The 21,090-nt window shown below is 47.5% G+C and overlaps 2 protein-coding genes and 4 pseudogenes across 2 annotated transcripts in view; 3 read left to right on the top strand and 3 right to left on the bottom strand.

The window, feature by feature from the left end:
• LOC131588613 (zinc finger protein 239-like) overlaps positions 1–1,417 on the top strand; it is a 68,698-nt gene extending 67,281 nt beyond the window's left edge. The window contains exon 3 of the mRNA XM_058857565.1: positions 124–1,417. Coding sequence (XP_058713548.1) covers positions 243–962 — 720 coding nt within the window. The 5' untranslated portion in view covers positions 124–242 and the 3' untranslated portion in view covers positions 963–1,417. The remainder of the gene's footprint in view (positions 1–123) is intronic.
• Positions 1–12,567, bottom strand: part of LOC131588535 (zinc finger protein 420-like) — a 99,501-nt pseudogene extending 86,934 nt beyond the window's left edge.
• LOC131588521 (zinc finger protein 850-like) overlaps positions 1–21,090 on the top strand; it is a 497,145-nt pseudogene that overhangs the window by 176,271 nt on the left and 299,784 nt on the right.
• Positions 1–21,090, bottom strand: part of LOC131588505 (zinc finger protein 208-like) — a 911,601-nt pseudogene that overhangs the window by 621,993 nt on the left and 268,518 nt on the right.
• LOC131588609 (zinc finger protein 239-like) overlaps positions 1–21,090 on the top strand; it is a 204,302-nt gene that overhangs the window by 170,078 nt on the left and 13,134 nt on the right. The gene's annotated exons all lie outside the window — the stretch shown is intronic.
• Positions 10,455–21,090, bottom strand: part of LOC131588448 (zinc finger protein ZFP2-like) — a 122,427-nt pseudogene continuing 111,791 nt past the window's right edge.

Genomic DNA, 21,090 nt, shown 5'->3' with positions numbered 1-21,090 from the left:
GGCTAAATCTTTGTATTCTGGAGGAGGATTTTGCCTGAATCTTGATGGTCGATTAGTTTTTGATCTGTCTCTTGATGTTCAGAGGATGTTTGAGCTGAATCTTGGTGTTTTGGTTTGTTACAGACACAAGATGCCCAATGACTTCCTGAGATGAACTTTGGAAGAAGGAGGCCCCAGCCCAAGGCGCTCTCCTCTTCTTCTTTCCCCAAAACTAGGATTTTATTTTCCCAAGCTGTGGCCAGATGGAGGAGAAAAAGCTTTGGAGATGCCACACCAGGAGAGGCTGCAAACCCAGCCCAGGGAGCTGCAAGGAGGAAAGATCTCCCCAGTGCCAGGAAGGTGGCCAAAGATCCAGACGGAGCTCAGAGCTGGGGGAGAAGCCCCACAAATGCTTGGAATGTGGGAAGGGCCTCAGCTACAGGTCCAACCTGCACCGGCACCAGGTGATCCACACTGGGGAAAAGCCCTACGAGTGTGGGGAATGTGGGAAGAGTTTCAGCCAGAGCTCCAGCCTGCGGAAACACCAGAGGATCCACAATGGGGAAAAGCCCTATGAGTGTGGGAAGTGTGGGAAGAGCTTCAGCCAGAAAGACCATCTCATCCGGCACCAGGTGATCCACACAGGGGAACGACCCTACACCTGCTTGGAATGTGGGAAGAGCTTTGGGAGGAGCTCTGATCTGAGAAAACACCAGCGCATCCACACTGGGGAGAGGCCCTACGAGTGTCCCAAGTGTGGGAAGAGGTTTCAGAGCAGCTCCACTCTCATCAGACATGAGCGGATTCACACAGAGGAGAGGCCCTTCCGCTGCCCCGACTGCGGGAAGGGCTTCAAGCAAAATTCCACCCTTGTCAGGCACCAGCGCATCCACAGTGGGGAGAGGCCCTACGAGTGTCCCCAGTGTGGGAAGAGCTTCTCCAGGAGCTCTCATTTGACCCGACACCAACGGAGTCACCAGTAAGGGAAGCCCTGTGAGTGCCCCGAGTGCAGGAAGAGCTTCGTGCGCTGCTCCAGCTCCATCCCCCATGGGAGGATCGGCGTTGGATGATCCCCAGTGACCCCCGTTGGGCAGAGCCCTGGTGATCCGTGGTCCTGGTGATGCGTGTTGGGAAGACACCTGGCTGGGAGGCTCCACATCTTCCTGGCTCCCTGTGGGCACCTGGATGAACACAGGAGCAGAAACATCCATTGGGACACAGACCAACAATGGGAATTCCTTGAGGAGAGTGGATTTGTTGATTTTCAATCCTAGAGAACCTTTTGCCGCAGCCTCAGGAGCTCTGTGGGCAGAGAAAAAAGGGTGACACTGGGCTTGGGGGCCCTGAGGGGAGTGCACACACTCTGGGTGAGGGAGACACAATCCCCAGAACCCCCCCCTCACCTTCCTGCGCAGGCAGAAGCTGAACCTCAGTGCCAGGAAGACGAAGCCCAACACAGAGACTCCAATCCCCATCAGCATCTTGCTGTGGGCAGTGTTTGATGGCATCCCTGGGGGGTCTGCAGGGGTCAGGACCCCCAAAACCTCTCACAGACATCCTAAGCCTTTCCAAGAACCTTCCCAGTCTCCCCCAGTCCACCCAGGACCCTCTGAAACCTCCTTTGGAGTCACTAATTTTAAACAATTAAGAATTTTAGAAAAATTAGGGATCTTGGCTAGAGATCGGCCTTGCTGGAACTAGTTAGAGTTAATGATTAAGTGAGAAGCAGGATTTGAGATAATGAATCTTGGACTGAGGTAAAAAATTTCTTGTCATTGTATGTTTGTTCAGCTGTGCTTATAATGAGAAAAGAGAAACTGATAAACAGGTTCAGGAAGATCACAGACCTTACATCTGGAAACCCATTTAAAAGTGACAAGGGAGGAAACTGGAGTTGTACCAAATGTCATTTGTAATGTCAACCATTGTAAAGGTAGAAAGGTTAGAGTGAGGAAGAGCGGTTTTCCTTCATCTCTTGATGACTCCTCCTCACCAAAACAACGCCCTCCTCAAATTAGGGAGCCCACCACACAGGCATAATGACATTTTAAACTCATTACCGTGAATTTTAATCCAAAGTGGAGCATGGTCGGTCTTAAGCATTATGAATATGTATTAGTATTAATATGTATTCATATTTTGGATATTCAAGACTTTTGTAAATAAATAGACACTGGAATCTTTTGTCAACTTGCAGTGTGTATTAAGGGGGTGACTCCTGCACTCGCCCAGTGCTGTGATTAAACATCCACTTTGTAACTTTAAACTGTTGGAGATTTTTTTTGTCCATTAACAGATTGATATTGATAATAGATCAATATCATTGTTTTGCTAAATCACTGCCAGTCTCTTCCCAGCCTCCCCAGGACCCACCAGAGCCCCTCCTGTTCCTCTCAGGATCCCACAGCCCCCTCCCAATTTCTCCCCACTGCCCCAGGACCCCCAAACCCTCTCCCAGTCCCTTCCAGCCCCACCAGGACTCATCAGGAACCCTCCCAGTCTCTTCCCAGCTCAACCAACCTCATCCCAATCCCTGCTTTCCAATGCCCAATCTCCTTCCAGCTCCTCCAGGCTCACTCAAATCCCTCCCAGTGACACCCAGCGCCCCCAAACTCCCTCCCAGTGTCCACCAGGACCCCCAGAACCCCATCCCACTCTCCCCAACATCCTTCAAACCCCTTCCCAGCCATCCTAAGCACCTCAATCCCTCTCCCAGTTTAAACCAGTCTATCTGTAACTCCCTCCCAGTTCCTCCCAGCACACCCCAATCCCCCTCTGGGCCCCCCCAGTGCCTCCCCCGCTGCCCCCGGCGCTGTGGGGGCCGGGCCGTGCCCCAGTGCCGGCTCAGGGGGTGCTCCAGGCTGACGTGCTCCACCTGGCAGCTGGAGCTGAGCCCGCATTGCCGGGGGCGGTTTCCAGCAGCACCAGGAGCTGCTGGCTCCAGTCCCCGCTGGGGAGCACGGCAGTGGCCAGCACGTGGCCCGAGAGCTGCTGCTGGCCCTGGGAGCAGCTCAGCTGGATGTGGGCAGGGGAGAAATCCATCAGGGAGCAGAGCAGGCGGCCGGGGCCTGGCTGGGAGCTCGGGGGCACCAGCGAGATGGACACGATGGGGACAGTGGGAGAGAGTGGAGGGAATGGTGTGGCATTGGGAGGGAGTGGGAGGGACTGTGGTGGCACTGGGCGGGATTGTGGTGGCACTGGGCGGGACTGTGGTGGCACTGGGCGGGACTGTGGTGGCACTGGGCGGGACTGTGGTGGCACCGGGAGGGACTGTGGTGGCACTGGGCGGGACTGTGGTGGCACCGGGAGGGACTGTGGTGGCACTGGGAGGGACTGTGGTGGCACTGGGAAGGACTGTGGTGGCACTGGGCGGGACTGTGGTGGCACTGGGAGGGACTGTGGTGGCACTGGGAGGGACTGTGGTGGCACTGGGAGGGACTGGGAATGAAGTGCGCGGCACTGGGAGGCCGAGTCCAGCGCGGGGCTCTCGGCTCTGTGGATCTGCCCGGCAACTGATGAGTCATCAGAGAGACGCGCTCTGATTGGCTGAGGGGCGGTGTTAGCGTTCAGGAATACACAATCATGGAATGATTATATGAAGGTGCTTTATTGAAGAGCTCTGGGTGTCAGGGGTACACATACCCAAATCTCACCCATCTTGGTTTTGAGCTGAGCATGTTTTATGTTGCAGTCTGTCGGGCTGTCCAGTCTGCTTTTCAATTTTCCTCACAAATTTTGGAATTTCTTGATTGGTGTGCTTTACAGGGTATAATTGCTACTTCTTCAGGTTTTTGTATTGCTTTTATCAATTGCAAAATTGCATCTTGATGTTTAATGTGTGTACCTTGAGAAGACAGTAGTCTTCCTTCTTTCCACAATGCTCCATGTACATGCACTACTCCAAAAGCATACTTTGAGTCAGTCCATATGTTTACCCTTTTCCCTTTACTCAATTTTAGTGCTCTGGTTAAGGCAACCAGTTCTGCCCTCTGGGCAGATGTATTTGCTGATAATGCTTTTGCCTCCACTATTGTACTGACTGTTGTTACCACATATCCAGCGTATCTGGACCCGTTTTCCACGAAGCTGCTTCCATCTGTGAATAGCTCTCACTCTGGTTGCTCCAGTGGGATGTCTCTCAGGTCTTCTCTTGCCGAATAGGTGTACTCTATTAACTCTACACAGTTGTGCTCTAATCAGCCTTCTTCAGTTGTGGTACCTAGGAACAAAGCTGGATTCAAGAGGTTAGTTGTCTTTAGTGTGACATCATCCTGTTCGGTTAGGATTACCTGGGATTTCATCATCCTGCTTGGAGATAGCCAATGGCCCCCCTTTTGTTCTAAAACAGTGGTCACCATGTGTGGCACATAGACATCTGTGTGTCTACCCATCGTGAGTTTCCTGGCTTCTTGGATCAGCATCACAGTGGCTGCAACTGCCCGCAGGCATGAAGGCCATCCGGCACTCACGTTATCAAGTTGTTTGGAAAAGCAGCCTACCAGCCTTTTCCAGCTTCCCAAATGTTGGGTCAGCACTCCCAGTGCTGGGTGTGATCTTTCATGCACAAACAGCTGAAAATCTTTGGATAGATCAGGCAATCCTAACACTGGAGCTGTTGTCAACGCCTCCTTCAGTCTGAGGAAGGCCTCCTTCTGTGGTTTGCCCCAGGTAAGCGGTTGTGTGTTCTGGGCTTCATACAGGGGTTTTGCAATTAGTCCATAGTCCATGATCCACAGGTGGTACCACTCTGTCATCCCAAGGAAAACTCACAGCTCATGCAGGTTCTGGGGTTCTGGAATGGCACAAATGGCTTGAATACGATTAGTACCCAGCTTACATTGCCCTTGTGAGATTTCACACCCCAGGTAAATCACAGTTTGTCGGGCAATTTGTGCCTTTCCTTTAGACACTTTATATCCTCCCATTCCCAGCTGATTTAAAATTTCAATTGTTACCTTTATGCAGGTTGTTTTCTCTTCTGTAGCTGTCAGTATATCATCAACATACTGTAACAGCAGGTATTGTTCTCTTGGTACTTGCCCATTCTCAGTCCAAATCTCCAGCTCCTTAGCCAAGAGCTTAAGCTTCCAAATAGTGTTGGACTGTTCTTGTATCCTTGTGGGAGTCGTGTTCAGGTGAGCTGAGTTTTCCTTCCGTTGTCTGGATTTTCCCATTCAAAGGCAAACAGTTTCCAACTTTCTTTGTCAAGGGGTATGCAGATAAAGGCATCTTTTAAATAAATTCCAGTAAACCTTTTCTATTTCTCTTTTACAGATGTTAACAATGCGTAGGGATTAGCTACCACTGGCTAAATACCTTTAGTTATTCTATTATTGCTCTCAAATCCTGTACTAGTCTGTATTGGTCAACACAGAAATTTGGGCTCTACTGTTAACTACAGAAGCAATAGGTGCACGTTTAGGACCCACTATTGTTATAATCAGTACATCTTCAGTTTTGTTATTTCTAGTGAGCATTTTAAATACAACCAACCTCTGCCTCTCTGCTCACCCATGAGAGGCAGAGTTACCAGTTTCCCTGATTCTAAAGCTGTTTGGGCTCCACTCCCAGAAGCGGAGAAGGAGACTGCTTTGGCTCCCAGCCCAGAGCCTGTGGAGCTGTGCTGGGTTATACAATGGGGCATTTGATACAGTGAACAGTGGGACAGTGTCAATTAGAAACTGCTTTACTCAACTTTTAAGTGATAAGCCATCCATTATGTTTCTGGGGACCCCTTTCTTTATCTCTAGTGACCACCAATACGGGCAGTTAGAGATTTGTTTTCTCTTTTCTGGGTTTTCCTTAAGAGAACCAATGTATCTCACACCCTTTGCTTTCTCTGATTTTTCTTCTGGGATTTTTACAGGTCCATAATTGCTACTGTAATTAATTAGCTCTTTTGCAATTTTTCTCTGTGTCCAAATTTTATGGTTCCTAGCAGGAGAACACAATTGTGAACCTGTGGGCTGAGAGGGGGTGGTGAAGGGAGTAAACCCAGGATCAGTGGAACCAGGTTGAGCAGTCGGGTTCCCAAGAAATCTACCTAGTGTATCCACAGAGTTTATAGCTGCTATGTTTTTGGAGGAAAACTGCTGTAGGTTTAAGTGATTCTGGAAGGCCTTGAATGAAAGGGGTCATAATTTCAGTTTTCACAGGTAACAACATTGGTGATTCATAGCCAGCAATTAATTTTCTTTTGTGTATCATTTGCAAGCAGGCAGCTTTGTGAATGTTTTCAGGAGTTGGTTTGGGGTACTCACTATAGCTATAGGGTCCCCCCTTTCCAAGGGGTGAAGCCCCTCTGCCCAATAAGCTGTGTGCTGAGTTAGGGACCATGGGTTACGTCTGTCTCCTGCTGTTAAGAAGACTTCATGTCCCCAGTGCCCACTGGATTCCAGTTCCCTCAATCGAATTTGATCACCTCTAGTGAGAGACACTGGGAATACGTATTCTGTCTCTGACTCGTGAGGGAGACGCCCATACTCCCCTTTTTTTCCTCTTTTTTTTTCTTTTTTCTTTTTTTTTTTCCTTTTTTCTATTTTTAGTAGTTATGTGTGGATCAAGATTTTCATCATTGATATAATTATATTCTGTTTTAATTAGAGGTTTCAAACTAGGACAGCAGTGTTCCCCACAATTTTATCCAAGTTAGCTCTTCTTGAGGGTAAATTTGAATAATGAGAGGGGTTTCCCTCTCTTGTTTCTTTTAGCAAGTCAGTATTTTTTGAATTTTTTTATGGAGGGCTGCTTGCAACAGATTGATCTTACTTCTCTCTTCATCCAATTGTTTTTGCAAAGTTTTAACTAGGTTTTGGAGGGAGTCTATTGTAGTTTTTTCCTCACTTCTTTACTTACAGCGAGTTTCTATAGCTGCTGTAAGACAAGCTCCCAAAATTGAGCAGAGTACAATTTTATTTTTGCCCGGTTTAAATTTTGTTTCATGTTGTAAAGAACATACTCTGTCAATCACATTTTCCAAATTAAACCAATTATTGAGCAGCAACTTTTCCCTCCTGCAGAAGGTCTGGCATTGTGTTTTGCTAAGAGAGCATAACCTGCATAAAATGCAGTTTTAACTTTTGCACTGCTGTTTTCAGTCATTTTACAAAGGAAAAAACCACGACAGGGAGGTATAAACTTAAATTATACACACACACACGCAACTTTTTGCTTCCCTGTATGGGTGAAAAGACCAAATCTGCTTGGGAGGCACTCCTTCAGTTTGAAATTCTGGTTGTCTTTCTGCTACACCAAGCAGTCTAAATTCATACACACAAGAATAAAAACAGTCCCACCCTTTTGCACTAGGAGATCTTTGGTGAAATTCTGCAGACAGAGCCCTCAAGTGAGTGTGGGATGCTTTTCACCTCGGTGTGTGCAGTTTGTGGGAAATTCGAGTCGCCCCCCTGCTTTCGAGACACCGCTCACTCTTTTGGGAGTGTCGGGCTGGGTGCGGCTGGAGCGAGACGTCCTTCCCCTAATACAGACTGCACAACAAACCTGCAGCCCCTTCTGTCTGTCAGAAATCCTGTCCGTGACTCCAGTTTAAATGTCAGGATTCAATAATGCGAGTGGGACTCGTGAGAGGTTTGTTTGATCTCAGAGTGCAAAAAGGACACAAAGGGATTTCAGTTTAAATCATAACAACAGCAATAATGTACCTTTATTTTAGTGCCAACCACAAGGGTTGTGCGATAGAGGAAAGGGAGAGAGAGAGAGAGACAGATAAAGAAAACAAAGTAAAGAGAGAGAGAAGAGGTTATAGCTACCAACAGATGAGAGGGGGTCGCTGGGGTCTTTTTCTGTGGGAGATCTCACCGAAATTAACTTAGTCTTACGTAATTCTTCCCCAAAGTTACCTTGTTTCCAATGTGCTAATAAGCACCCCAAAGGAGAAGTACCCAGTATGGGAGCATTGGAGCCCAGAACTCTGCTCCATGTCACAACTACAATACACCAAATGCCGAACCTGCGACGCTTTCGCAGTCGTCTGACAGACGGCGCCTGGGCAATACCGACAGGAATTCCTTTAGCCCAACCACGCGCAGCTTTCGCTGTGTCTAACTGGCAGGCACCCAAACCAAAGTAAAGCACCTTACCTTTCTCTCCCGGGGACGTTGTGAGCAGCGGAGACGGTCGCAGCCGGATGGGCTCCCCGAGAATCCCTCGGTGCCGGCTGGAGCGTGATCGGGTCGTGAGCGAGCTCAGCAGCACTCACAGGGTCCCATCTGGGGTGCCAAAATATTAGAGCTCAGGAACACACATAATCACAGAATGATTATATGAAGGTGCTTTATTGAAGAGCTCTGGGTGTCAGGGGTACACAGACCCAAATCTGACCCGACTTGGTTTTGAGTTGAACATGCTTTTACACTCCATCCTTATATAACTTACATATTAATTATTAAACTTATATTGTTCTATTATACTCATTGTTTTTATCCAAGCATGGATTTCTCGTGATCTCCCCCAGCTTCCTAACATTGTTCCTCATGTTCTTTAAACAATAATTATATCTAATCACATCTAACAATTGTATCATTTATCATCTACTAATTACACAGGTGCAGTGTGACCTGATCTTTAGTGAGCACAAGGTCTAACATTTCCCAGGGCCTACTTTTCCCAGGGCTTGGCAAACTTAACTTTCTTGCTAAGTCTCCAAATTTTCTAAGATTTTAGAACCTTTTACTATCACCCCCATCGTGTCCATCTCGCTGGTGCCCTCGAGCTCCCAGCCCGGCCCCGGCCGCCTGCTCTGCTCCCTGATGGATTTCTCCCCTGCCCACATCCAGCTGAGCTGCTCCCAGGGCCAGCAGCAGCTCTCGGGCCACGTGCTGGCCACTGCCGTGCTCCCCAGCGGGGACTGGAGCCAGCAGCTCCTGGTGCTGCTGGAAACCGCCCCCGGCAATGCGGGCTCAGCTCCAGCTGCCAGGTGGAGCACGTCAGCCTGGAGCACCCCCTGAGCCGGCACTGGGCCACGGCCCGGCCCCCACAGCGCCGGGGGCAGCGGGGGAGGCACTGGGGGGGCCCAGAGGGGGATTGGGGTGTGCTGGGAGGAACTGGGAGGGAGTTTGAGATAGACTGGTTTAAACTGGGAGAGGGGTTTGGGGGTCCAAAATGGCTGAGAAAAGGACTGGAGGATGTTGGGGAGGGTGGGATGAGGTTCTGGGGGTCCTGGTGGACACTGGGAGGGAGTTTGGGGGTGCTGGGTGTCACTGGGAGGGATTTGAGTGAGCCTGGAGGAGCTGGAAGGAGATTGGGCATTGGAAAGCAGGGATTGGGATGAGGCTGGTTGCACTGGGAAGAGACTGGGAAGAGTCTTGATGAGTCCTGGTGGGGCTGGGAAGGGACTGGGAGAGGGTTTGGGGGTCCTGGGGCAGTGGGGGGGCCCAGAGGGGGCTGTGGGATCCTGAGAGGAACAGGAGGGGCTCTGGTGGGTCCTGGGGAGGCTGGGAAGAGACTGGCAGTGATTTACCAAAATAGCGATATTGATCCAGTATCAACATCGATCTGTTAATGGACAAAAAACCTCTCCAACAGTTTAAAGTTACAAAGTGGATGTTTAATCACAGCACTGGGTGAGTGTGAGAGTCATCCCTTTAATACTCACTGCAAGTTGACAAAAGATTCCAGTGTCTATTTATTTACAAAAGTTTTAAATATCCAAAATACTAATACATATTAATACTAATACATATTCATAATGCTAACACCTCCCATGCTCCACTTCGGATTAAAATTCATGTTAATGATTTTAAAATGTCATTATGCCTGCATGGTGGGCTCTGTAATTTGAGGAGGGGGTCGTTTTGGTGAGGAGGGGTCATCAAGAGATGAAGGAAAACCGCTCTTCCTCACTCCCACCTTTCCACCTTTACAATGGTTGACATTACAAATGACATTTGGTACAACTCCAATTTCCTCCCTTGTGACTTTTAAATGGGTTTCCAGATGTAAGGTCTGTGATCTTCCTGAACCTGTTTATCAGTTTCTCTTTTCTCATTATATGCACAGCTGAACAAACATACAATGACAAGAAATTTTTTACCTCAGTCCAAGATTCATTATCTCAAATCCTGCTTCTCACTTAATCATTAACTCTAGTTCCAGCAAAATCTGTCTCTAGCTAAGATCTCTACTTTTTCTCTAATTCATCATTTTTCAAAATTAGTGAGTCCAAAGAAAGTTTCAGAGGGTCCTGGGTGGAGCTTGAGGTGTCTGTGAAAGGTTTTGGGGGTCCTGACCCCTGCAGACCCCCCAGGGATGCTGTCGAATGCTGCCCACAGCAAGATGCTGACAGGGATTGGAGTCTCCGTGTTGGGCTTTGTCTTCCTGGTGCTGGGGCTCAGCTTCTGCCTGTGCAGGAAGGTGAGGGGGGGTCCTGGGAGTCGTGTCCTCCCCCCACAGAGCATGTGTGCTCCCCTCTGGGCCCCCCAAGCCCGGTGTCACCCCCTTTTCTCTGCCCACACAGCTCCTGACACAAAATGTTCTGAAGGACTGAAAATCAACAATTCCCATTGTCATTCTGTATCCTGTTGGATTTTCATTCCCCTGCTTTCATCCAGGTGTCCACAGGGAGCCAGGAAGATGTGGAGCCTCCCAGCCAGGTGTCTTCCCAACACGCATCACCAGGACCACGGATCACCAGGACCACGGATCACCAGGGCTCTGCCCAACGGGGGTCACTGGGGATCATCCAACGCCGATCCTCCCATGGGGGATGGAGCTGGAGCAGCGCACGAAGCTCTTCCCGCACTCGGGGCACTCGCAGGGCTTCTCTTAATGGTGCCTCCTTTGGTGTTTGGTCAAGTGAGAGCTCTGTGAGAAGCTCTTCCCACACTGGGGACACTCGTAGGGCCTCTCCCCACTGTGGATGCGCCGGTGGACGGTGAGGTTACCATTGCGGTTGAAGCCCTTCCCGCAGTCGGGGCAGCGGAAGGGCCTCTCCTCTGTGTGAATCCGCTCATGTTTGAGGACATTGGAGCTGGTGTGAAACCTCTTCCCACACTTGGGACACTCGTAGGGCCTCACCCCAGTGTGGATGAGCTGGTGTGCCCTCAGGTAGGAGCTCCACCCAAAGCTCTTCCCACATTCCAAGCAGGTGTAGGGCCGTTCCCCAGTGTGGATCACCTGGTGTGTCAGCAGGTGAGAGATCTCTCTGAAGCTCTTCCCACATTTCCCACACTTGTAGGGCTTTTCCCCAGTGTGGGTCACCTGGTGCCGGAGCAGCTCAGAGCTCCACCTGAAGCCCTTCCCACATTCCAAGCACTTGTGGGGCTTCTCCCCTTGCTCTGAGCTCCAGCTGGATCTCTGGCCGTGTTCCTGGCACAGGGAGGGTCTTTTCTCCTCGCAGCTCTGTGAATTGGGTTTGCAGCCCCTCCTTGTGCGGCATCTCCGTGGCTTTTCCTCCTCCTCCTCCATCTGGACACAGTTTGGGAACGTAAAATCCTGGCTGGGGAGAAAAAAACAACAGGAGAGCGCCTTGGGCTGGGGGTTCCTCCTTGCCAAAGTTCATCTCAGAAAATCACTGGGCATCTTGTATCTGGAAGAATCTCCAGAACACCAAGATTCAGCCCAAACACCCTCCAAACATCAAAACAGATCAAAAACTAATCAAACAAGATTCAGTCAAAATCCCCTCCAAAATAGAAATGTTCAGCCCTCACAAGAAACCAAAGCACCAACATTCAGCCCAATAAAGCTCAGAAACTCCAAGATTCAGCCCCGTGAAAATCGTGGATCTCCCTGCCCGGGCACTCGCTGCATGGGGGGGTGAGGGGGGCAATGAGGCCGGGCCGGAGCAGGGGGTGCCTGAGAGAGGCCCCGAGCCCGGGGGAAGCCCCTGCAGAGCCATGGAAGTGGCTCCTGGCCGGACTCGGGGATCCCCCTGGCGATCCCCGCTGGAGCAGCCTGGTCCTGAGGGACTCTGGCCCCTGGCAGGGACCCCAGGCTGCAGCAGGACAAGGATTCCTGTCCCTCAGGGGGAGGCACTGACATCACCTGACTGTGACCCCCATCCCTGTGCCTCTGGGCGGGGAGGGGGACGGAGAGGGGCACAAAGTTAAGCCCGGGAAGGAGGGAGAGCTGGGGGGAAGATGGATTTCCGTAGGAATTACTTAATTTCTCATTTTCTTCCTCTGACACGTTGGACAATAAATTCAATTAATTTCCCCAAGTCAGGTGTGCTGTGCCCGTGACCAAGGATTGAACTGTCCCCACCCTCATCCAGACCCCCGAGCCTTTCCTTGTGTGTTCTGCTCCCCGCCCAGGGCAGGAAGCAGAGTCACAGAGTTTTGGCCTCGCTCCGGCATAGCCCTGCTCCATCCCGGACTCACCCCCAGCTCGCAGCGCCCTCAGCTCCCGGGCACCCCGAGCTCCCGGCGCTTCAGCGCAGCGGCGCTTCCTTGGCCTCCTGCCCGGGCCGGGCCCAGCGCCGGGGCCGCTCCTCAGCCCAGGCTGCCGAGAAATGGCGGAGCTCAGCCCAAGGCAGGCGAGGCCGTGCCGTGTGCAGAGCCCGCCGCTGGCTGCGATTGGCTGCTTCTGCCGTCACTCGTGGCTCTGGCGCGCGCTGATTGGGCAGAGCGGGGACAAGCCCGGCCCCGCTGGCGCCCCCAGGGCGGCCGTGGGGCAGGAGAGCCGCCATTGCCGGAGCGTCTGTGCGGGCCCGGCAGCGGCGGCAGCAGCGGCCGGAGCCCGGTGAGGCGGCGGCGGAGCTCGGAGGCGGCCCCGGCCATCGCAGGTGGGAGCCGCGCTCGGTTCTGCGGGGGCTCGGGGCTCGCTGCGGGCCCGGGAGGGGGCGGCAGGGGGCTGTGGCGGGTGGCTTGTGCCGTGGCCGGCCCGTGTTGGCCCTGGGCTGAGGGCGCTGCGGGAGCGGCTGCCCGCGGTCTCCTTGCCGCTGGGGCCTGGGCAGGAGGCGGTGGCGGAGCAGCGCTGGCTCGTCCCGCTTCGTGTCGGGAGGCCGGAGGTGGCTGCGCTGTGCCCGGGGCTGGGCGGGAAAATTCCCGGCGCCAGAGGTTTGTGTGGCCCAAGGAGCCAGAGGAGTGGTGTGCGAGTGACTTTATTGCTGCCCAAAGGGAGAGGCCATGGGCCATTTGCCGTGCGCTCTCTCCAGTTGTTGGAGGACGCGGCCTCGTTTTTGTCCTGATTTTCCCGGCCGCATGTCCCTGTCCCTTTGCCCAACACTGGCGGAGGTGCTTGGAAGGTTCAGCCTTCCCGATCCGCCTGCTGCATGTCCTTTTTGTATAACATCCTGTGAAAAACGAGGTTCACATAATTTTTATAGAATTTAAAAGTTTAATAAAAAAACACTTAGGAGGAAAAAATAAAGTAAAGTATGCAGATACGGCCGGGTGTCTCTGCATTCAGCCAAGGGAGCACCCCTTACTAACAAAGGATTGTCCCTTAAAAACAGAATCCTACTACATATCCATAAATTCTCATACATATTCATACATTCTTTTTAGGATCTTTGGTGTTCTTCTGTTTAGTTTTCTCTTGCCCCCTTCTCAATAGATCAATCTTCTTGGCACCATCGAGATTTACATTCCCTGATACAAGAAATGCAATAAATTCCTCCCCCCAGAGTTCTGGTCACTGCTGTCTTCATCTGGATAAGATAGTTTATAAAAGAAAAAAAGGTCTCCAGCTATCTTTTTCAGTCTTTGGGTTACACAAACAAAAGTAGTTTTTGTTTTAATGCTATGTCATAGCTTAACATACATGTATTATACCACTATTTCTAAGTTTCATTAATAACAGAAATAAAGAAGACTATATTATTACAGCGAAATTTTTTAATCTTATACATATAATATTCATTATAATACTTGTGAAAAGCCAATAATATGATATGCATTTATAACAATATCCCCCTTTTTTCTTTTCATGAATCATTTGGCTTGAGCAATATTTCTTGTCCTCTAGCCTTCATTATTCGCTCATTTTTTTTCCAAATTAATCTTGCTTCTTCAAGAGGATCTTCTATGTTGTTCTGTGTCTTTAACACCATAATTTTTTTTGCCGCTCTAGATGTAGTCAATTTTGGATCTATAGGCATTGTTATCACTTGCATACTCTGAACTACTCTGGTGATTAGCTGAATAAAGCAGGGGATTAAACAAGGAAGAAATATCAAGCCAGTTGTAGCACACAAAAGGAAGAAGCCTGACTTTTTCCACCATTCTATTCCCAATAGATTATCCCACCAACTGCTTTTTAGTATTGGGTCCCATTTTTGAACTGGTACATGTGCTGTTTTTCTGATATCATTGACTATATCTAGAATGGCATCCCCATTGTCATCTATTTTTAAACAACAATCTGATGTATTAAATTTCCCACAAACACCTCCTTCTTCAGCTAACAAATAGTCTAAAGCCAACCTATTCTGATATATTGCAGCTCTGGCTTGACGTTGCTGAGTGGATATTAATTCTATTACCCGAGCAGTTTTATTTGTTATTACTTCTACAACTGCCTGGAGTCTTATGATGCGATTTAATATAAATTGGGGTTCGGTATCCCCAACTCCCATCTTGTGCCCAGGTGGCTGGCCCATAGGTTTCCAATATGTGCTCAGGGGGCCATTTCTCATCTCCCCATTTTTGAAATCCTCCAATCTCCTCCCTTTTGCTTCTTTTTAGGTCCTCATATACTGGCACTCCTAGTTTGTCTCCATTTGGTCCTGGCAGAAGAAAAAATCCTGGCTGTATAATTCCCAAAGTACAACTCCCTTTCCATCGTGGGGGGAGTTTTGGGTATGCTCTTTTTCCACATATCCAAAATAAGCCATCTGGTGCTTTCCAAAAATCAATTTTCTGTTGATTTAAGTTGTTCCAGAGTTTGGAGATTTCAGGTATACTAAAGTAAGGATTCTTGCCTTTATTCTTACATTGAAACAGTTTAGTTTCATTATTATATTTGCAATCCCCTTCCTTTGTTTTTCTGGGAGCCCAGTACCAAGTTGGTTCATCTGGGATCCACCATGTGGAAGTTCCATTACTAACTTTATATCTCTTACAGGGAGTATTTCCTACTTCATTAAGGAAATTCCTCCCCGTGCGCCAGAGACATTCTTCTCCTATCACTGTTGAGCTTAAAATCCACCCTTCAGGACGGTTTTCTCTCTTTGTAATTGTCTGGTTCCATTTTAGGAGTTCAATTGGACCTAAGCTGCTGCCTTTCCGTGGCCATTCTTCTGATGTCAAAGCCCCTCCACATACCCAACAGTTAGTGATGTTAAGTTCCTTACTGATTCTCTCTCCCAACTCCACAAACTGTTTTTTTCCCCAGTCTTGAGATATCTATTTCTTTTTCTAATTGTTGTTCTAGTTTTGTATACAAATCTTGAAGTGAAACTGACACAGGATTAGATTGCTGTGCTGGTTTTGCCTTTTTGCTTATCAGTTGTTCTTTTTCTAAATCTTGGGTTTTGCTCTCAATAACATATGTAAAACAAATCCATCTCTCCCCTTTTGGACATTCACTTCCTAACCTATTACCACTTGCTCCCAAATTTTCTGTAACCCAATATTTTTTCCTATTATGCATACAGTTACCTAGTTTGGATGGGTTATAACAGTGACTGTTGATACGGGTATGAGTGACAAAAAAGGAACCTCGATGTCTTTGCATATACAGCTTTCGGTAGCATTTATGGCTCGTGTTTGCTGGTATTCCAAAAGAGAAAAGACAAAAAATGAGTGCAAAAAAAGGAGTAACAGAGGTCTGGTTTGGCTTGTATTCCCACCTCCCATGCCTATGGGGTTGCTACCCATAGCAGGTGTATTGTATCTTCTTGGTGGCGACTACAGCGGCCAAGCCGGTCTTGCCCTCTATTTCCTTCTCAACTCCTTTTTGTCAGTTTCCAGGCAAATAGCTTTTGGCACTTCCTCTTTTTTAATTTCTCAGTAAATCCTTTTTGACACCTTTTAACAGTAGTTTCTCACCGTTTCTTAGGTATTTCCCACTCAACAGGCACTAGTAATCTCCCATCTGTAAAGCCAAAGTTATCATTTAAGTTATTCTTAATAGATTTGGTACACAGCACTTTCTGCAATGAGAGGCTTAACTTTGTGAACTACAATACTTATTTTTCTCTAATTTAAGTACTTATATTTAATCCAGCTAGCATGTCTCATACTGGGATGATTTAGACAAGGTATATGATGTGGCACTGATGGAAGTTGTGATTTTCTCCCCTCCTTTATACACATCACAGGCAAAAGCAAAAATATATGAGGATTTCCCGACCAAAACAGCCCCAGTCCTCCTGTTTGGGGTGGGAATTTCCCCCCCCCCAAGGTGGATATCAAAGGTGTCCCAGAACTTGTCCAGGCAGGACTTGAAATTACTGATACAGGCTTGCTCTTACTTCCCAGTTAGGCGTAATTCTTAGCTCATCCCTTGGATCATTTGGATTGTTTCAGTTCATTACCGCCGGTCTCTGTTCAAGAGTCCATTTGGTATCACTCGGTTTCGGTGTTATAGTCCGATCTTATTGGTGTGAATCCAACTTTACTCTTTGGTCCAGATTGCAGCTTCGCTGCCTTAGTTATCAGTAGCACCTGAAAGGGATTTCTTAGCAACACAGGGAAAGTGAAAACATCACATCAAACAAAATTTAAGAGTAAACATAGGAGCTAATCTCTTTCTGTGAGTTCAAATTAGTTAAACAAGAAAGGCTAGGTTAGTTTTGACTTCAAATCCTTTTAGCTCTTTTTTTTAAATCTCTGACTTCTGAGGAAGTCAAAGGGGCATTTACAAATCCCATATTTCCCCCTCCCATTGGGACTTCTCGTAATGGGAATAAACTAGTAGCCTTTCTGTATTGTTTTGGGGAGGAGTCAGGGGAAACCTTCTTTTGAACTAAGCTTCTTGTATTTTGGTATGGTACCTCTCCGTTACGGGAGAAATTCTTTAGGAGCGCTGCGTCCATGGCAGAGGTTGATGGGATGGTGAAGGCAGGGATCCGTCCCGCCGCTGAGTCCTCCAAGGGGGGCCGTAGGCAGGAACTGGTAGCGGAACCACCGAGAGAGCGGAGTCTCTCGGCAGAAACCAAAGCGGGGCGTGGACAGTCTGCAGGTGTCTGCTGGGGCAGGAGCAGCGGTGCCCAGCGCAGCCGGCACGGACACAGCCACCGGGGCCGGGATGGCCGGGGCAGCTGCGGGAAAAGTGACTGAGGATGGGACAGCGGGGGTGCCCAGTGCGGGCACAGCAGCCGGGGCTGGGGCAGATGGAACCCCCGGCAGGGCCGGCGGGGTGCCCAGTGCGAGCCACGCGGCTGCAGCCGGGGCAGGCGGGACCCCCAGCGGGACATCTGCAGCAGGCGGGGGCCAAGCAGGAGAGGAGGGGGGAACACTTCTAAAGGGTCCCAGCTTTTCTCTTTCTTTTTTTCTTCTTGTTTTATCTTTGAGATTTCTGATATTTCTAGAATTTTTACTCTCTCAGAGTTTGTGTCCCCCATCCAGCATGCTGCATATTCTTTCTCCTCTGCATTAAACGGTTCTTTTGAATTTACAAACACGTTTAAGGCCTGACAAATCCAAGTTTCAAAAGAACCATATCTAGGCCAACAAACGTGGTCAGATCTTACTTCCTTGTTTGCCCATTCAATCATGCAAAAATTAATCATCTTTACTCTATCCTTTTCCCTTGTACTTGGGGTAATATCCCAATTAGCTAACATAACTCCCAAAGGGCTATCTTGGGGTATTTCTTCTAGCAATTTCTTTTTACCTTTGTTTTTCCCCAAACCCGACTTACTGGTTTTCTGCCCCTTTTTTTTTTTTTTTTTTTTAATCAATTTATTTCTACCAACCCAAACACTACCTTCTTCCCCACCTCTTCCCAGGCACTGAAAACCCTTTTTCTTAACAATACAATATTATACAATACCATACAACACAATAAACTTTTCCCCCCCCCAAAAAAATAAAATTAAACATAGATTCAACAACATTTTCCTTCCTCCATTTCCACCCGCTCTTTTTATTTCTTTGTCTCTTCTCTGCTCTTCCTGAAATCTTACACTTTAAACCAGAAAAAAAACCAAAACAGCTCACTATCACAAATGCTTACTCACAATCTCACAAAAAAATTGTCTTGGGGCTTAACAAAACAAAAGCTATAACTACAGGGTGCCTCCCCCCATTCCCCTTTAATTGCGACTAACCCCAGCACCACTCTGCATTCTACTTGCACATCTGGCTTTAGAAAGAGCTCTCTGATAGCCTCACACCAGTCCTTAACCCCTCACCACAACACAAACAACCTAATACAGTCCACTTCCTTCTGAACAAACCAAAATCAACTATTTAAAATAACAATTACACATTTACTTACTCACATTCACTCACGTCTATTTTACTCACTCTCACTCATTTTTACTCAAAGCTAAACAACAATAAAATATGTTTTATTTTCAAGTTACTGATATCTTCCCGTGGGTATTATAAGGCCTTGGATGTTTTAGGTTTCTTTGCTGTACCCCTCAATCCAGCACTGTTAACCCTGGATGCTCTTGGCTGTACCCCTCAATCCAGCACTGTGTTGGGGATCCCCGCTTTTATCCCGTTTTCCCAGTGGATTGTGCCAGGAAAACCCTCGGCTCCCTTTCCCGAGGGGCTCACCCCTCCCCTGAGACCCAGTCCCAGTGACCCCGGGGATATTTTGCAACCCCCCGCTTTCCGCTCCCCCAGAGATTACTTACAATCCGTTTTCTTCTTTGGGTCTTCGTGCACAAGAATTATGGAGCAAATACCGCGGTTTAGGGAGCCTTTTCCCTTTCCTTTGCTTTATTTCTTCTCCTTCTTGTCCTCGGGGTATTTACGTGCAGCCACTGCTGACTCACACCAGGGGAAACGGAGCGGGGTCCGCTGAACTCAGCAGGGTGCGCACTTTTTCCCACTCAGGATCCCTCGGTGCTCTTCAGAGGCGAGGTGTTTATCCTGGACAAAGAGCCCCCAATTGTGAAAAACGAGGTTCACATAATTTTTATAGAATTTAAAAGTTTAATAAAAAAAACAATTAGGAGAAAAAAATAAAGTAAAGTATACAGATACGGCCGGGTGTCTCTGCATTCAGCTAAGAGAGCACACCTTACTAACAAAGGATTGTCCCTTAAAAACAGAACCCTACTACATATCCATAATTTCTCATACATATTCATACATTCTTCTTAGGATCTTTGGTGTTCTTCTGTTTAGTTTTCTCTTGCCCCCTTCCCAATAGATCAATCTTCTTGGCACCATTGAGATTTACATACTCTGATACCAGGAATGCAATAAATTCCTCCTCCTCAGACCTCTGGTCACTGCTGTCTTCATCTGGATAAGATAGTTTACAAATGCAGGAGTTCTCTAGCTATTATTCCTCAGTCTTTGGGTTATACAAACAAAAGCAGTTTTTATTTTAATACTATGCCATAACCTAACATATATGTATTATACTACTATTTCTAAACTTCATCAATAACAGAAAAAAAGAAAACTATATTAATACAACAAAATTTCTCATTCTTATACACATAACATTCATTTTAATATTTGCGAAAAGCCAACAATATAAAATGTATCTATAACACTGGGCAAGATATTAACCCTTTCAATACAGAGATGAGACCTACAAACCTTGTTCATCTCTCCAGGGACAGAAAAGGACAGAGTAACAACATGCAAAAAAACCCAACATTAAAATATCAAAGTCAGTAAACAAAAAAGACAAACCTTAGATAGAAAAGAAATGAAAAAATGGCAACTGAAACTAAAATATTATTATAGTAAAGCCATAGAAATAAACAATGATATACTAAAACATCTCCTTTAATTCATGAAAAAAAAGTATAAAAAAATAAAGTATACAAATTGTAAATGTAAGGAAAAGCATCCATTAATGAAACCAAACAAATGTTAAAGTAACTGTAATCCAGTAAAAAGTTTGAACAGAAAAATAAATAAAAACAATAAAATGCCCTTTGCCTCCAGGGAGAGAAGAAGAAACCTTCTGTTTCCAAAGATGATCACAAAAACAGAAGAAGAAAACATTTTCCTTCAAACAACTCATCCTTAAAATAACACCCCATGAATTCATAACCCATAGACACACCTCTAGGAGGGCTGTAAAAATGAGAAAAATGTCACGATAGAAAAAATTTTTCCCAGATGGCTGCTCTTTGTAAAAATAAAAAAACACAAAAAACCTGTTTCTTGTAAAAAGGTCTCCATGATACAATAAGAAAAGACTCCTCTCCCTACAAAAACTAATAAAAAACTCTTGTGTAATGAATACTGTTTAAACATCCCAAGTTCTATCTCTATGCTGTCAGTTTAAAAAAAAAAAACAACCACAAAAGTTATTCAGGAGAGGAAAGGCGTTCTGAAAGTTTTATTCTCATATCTCATTCTTGTAGTCCTGTTAATAAAGTTTCTTTAATCCTTTTAACTTTTAAGCCTGTTTTGCCCTTCTCCTAATCCATATCTCACAGTGAGAAATGAGTAAGTGCCCTGGAGATTTCAGCCAGCGCTAAACCCACCACATTATTTAGTGCATTAGCCAAAAAACTCAAATTAGCGAATCTCAGCCACTGCACCAGGCTGAAGCTGAGGATCCCCAGCCAAGCTCAGAGGGAGGAGAACACAGCATTTGTGGGATCCTTTCCAGTCTGACTTGCTTTAGCTGCACCCTGGGGGAGGAGAGAGCAGGAGAAGGGTTGGCTGAGTCCTCTCCCCTCTGCCTTGCCCTTCTCTGCTGGATCCTCAGTTCATCCCACACCCACCCCAAGACTCCATCCCCATCCTACTGGTGCTGACGGGATTGAAGGAGATAAAGAGGAAAAACCCAAAAATGTAGAGAGGAGAGAAAAAGAGAAGTTTAAATGCAGCTTAAATATGAAAGAAATGCATATGTTAGTGACTGCTGAGAGTTCAAAGGGAGCTGAAGGGTTTGCGAAGGGACAGGAGCCCGTGAAGGGCTCAGGAGCTGCTGCTGCTGGGAGGGAGGAAATGCACCAATGGCTCCCAGCAGAGTCTGTGCTTTGAGGATCTTTCCCAAACAGCTGCAGGAGGGAAAGCAGCTGAGTTTGGAGGAAGAGTTTTCTGCTGAGGTTTCCTG

The sequence above is a fragment of the Poecile atricapillus genome, chromosome 26 (genome assembly GCF_030490865.1).
Source record: "Poecile atricapillus isolate bPoeAtr1 chromosome 26, bPoeAtr1.hap1, whole genome shotgun sequence".
In the NCBI taxonomy this organism is placed as follows: Eukaryota; Metazoa; Chordata; class Aves; order Passeriformes; family Paridae; genus Poecile; species Poecile atricapillus.
This window is presented reverse-complemented; position numbering and strand designations above follow the sequence as displayed.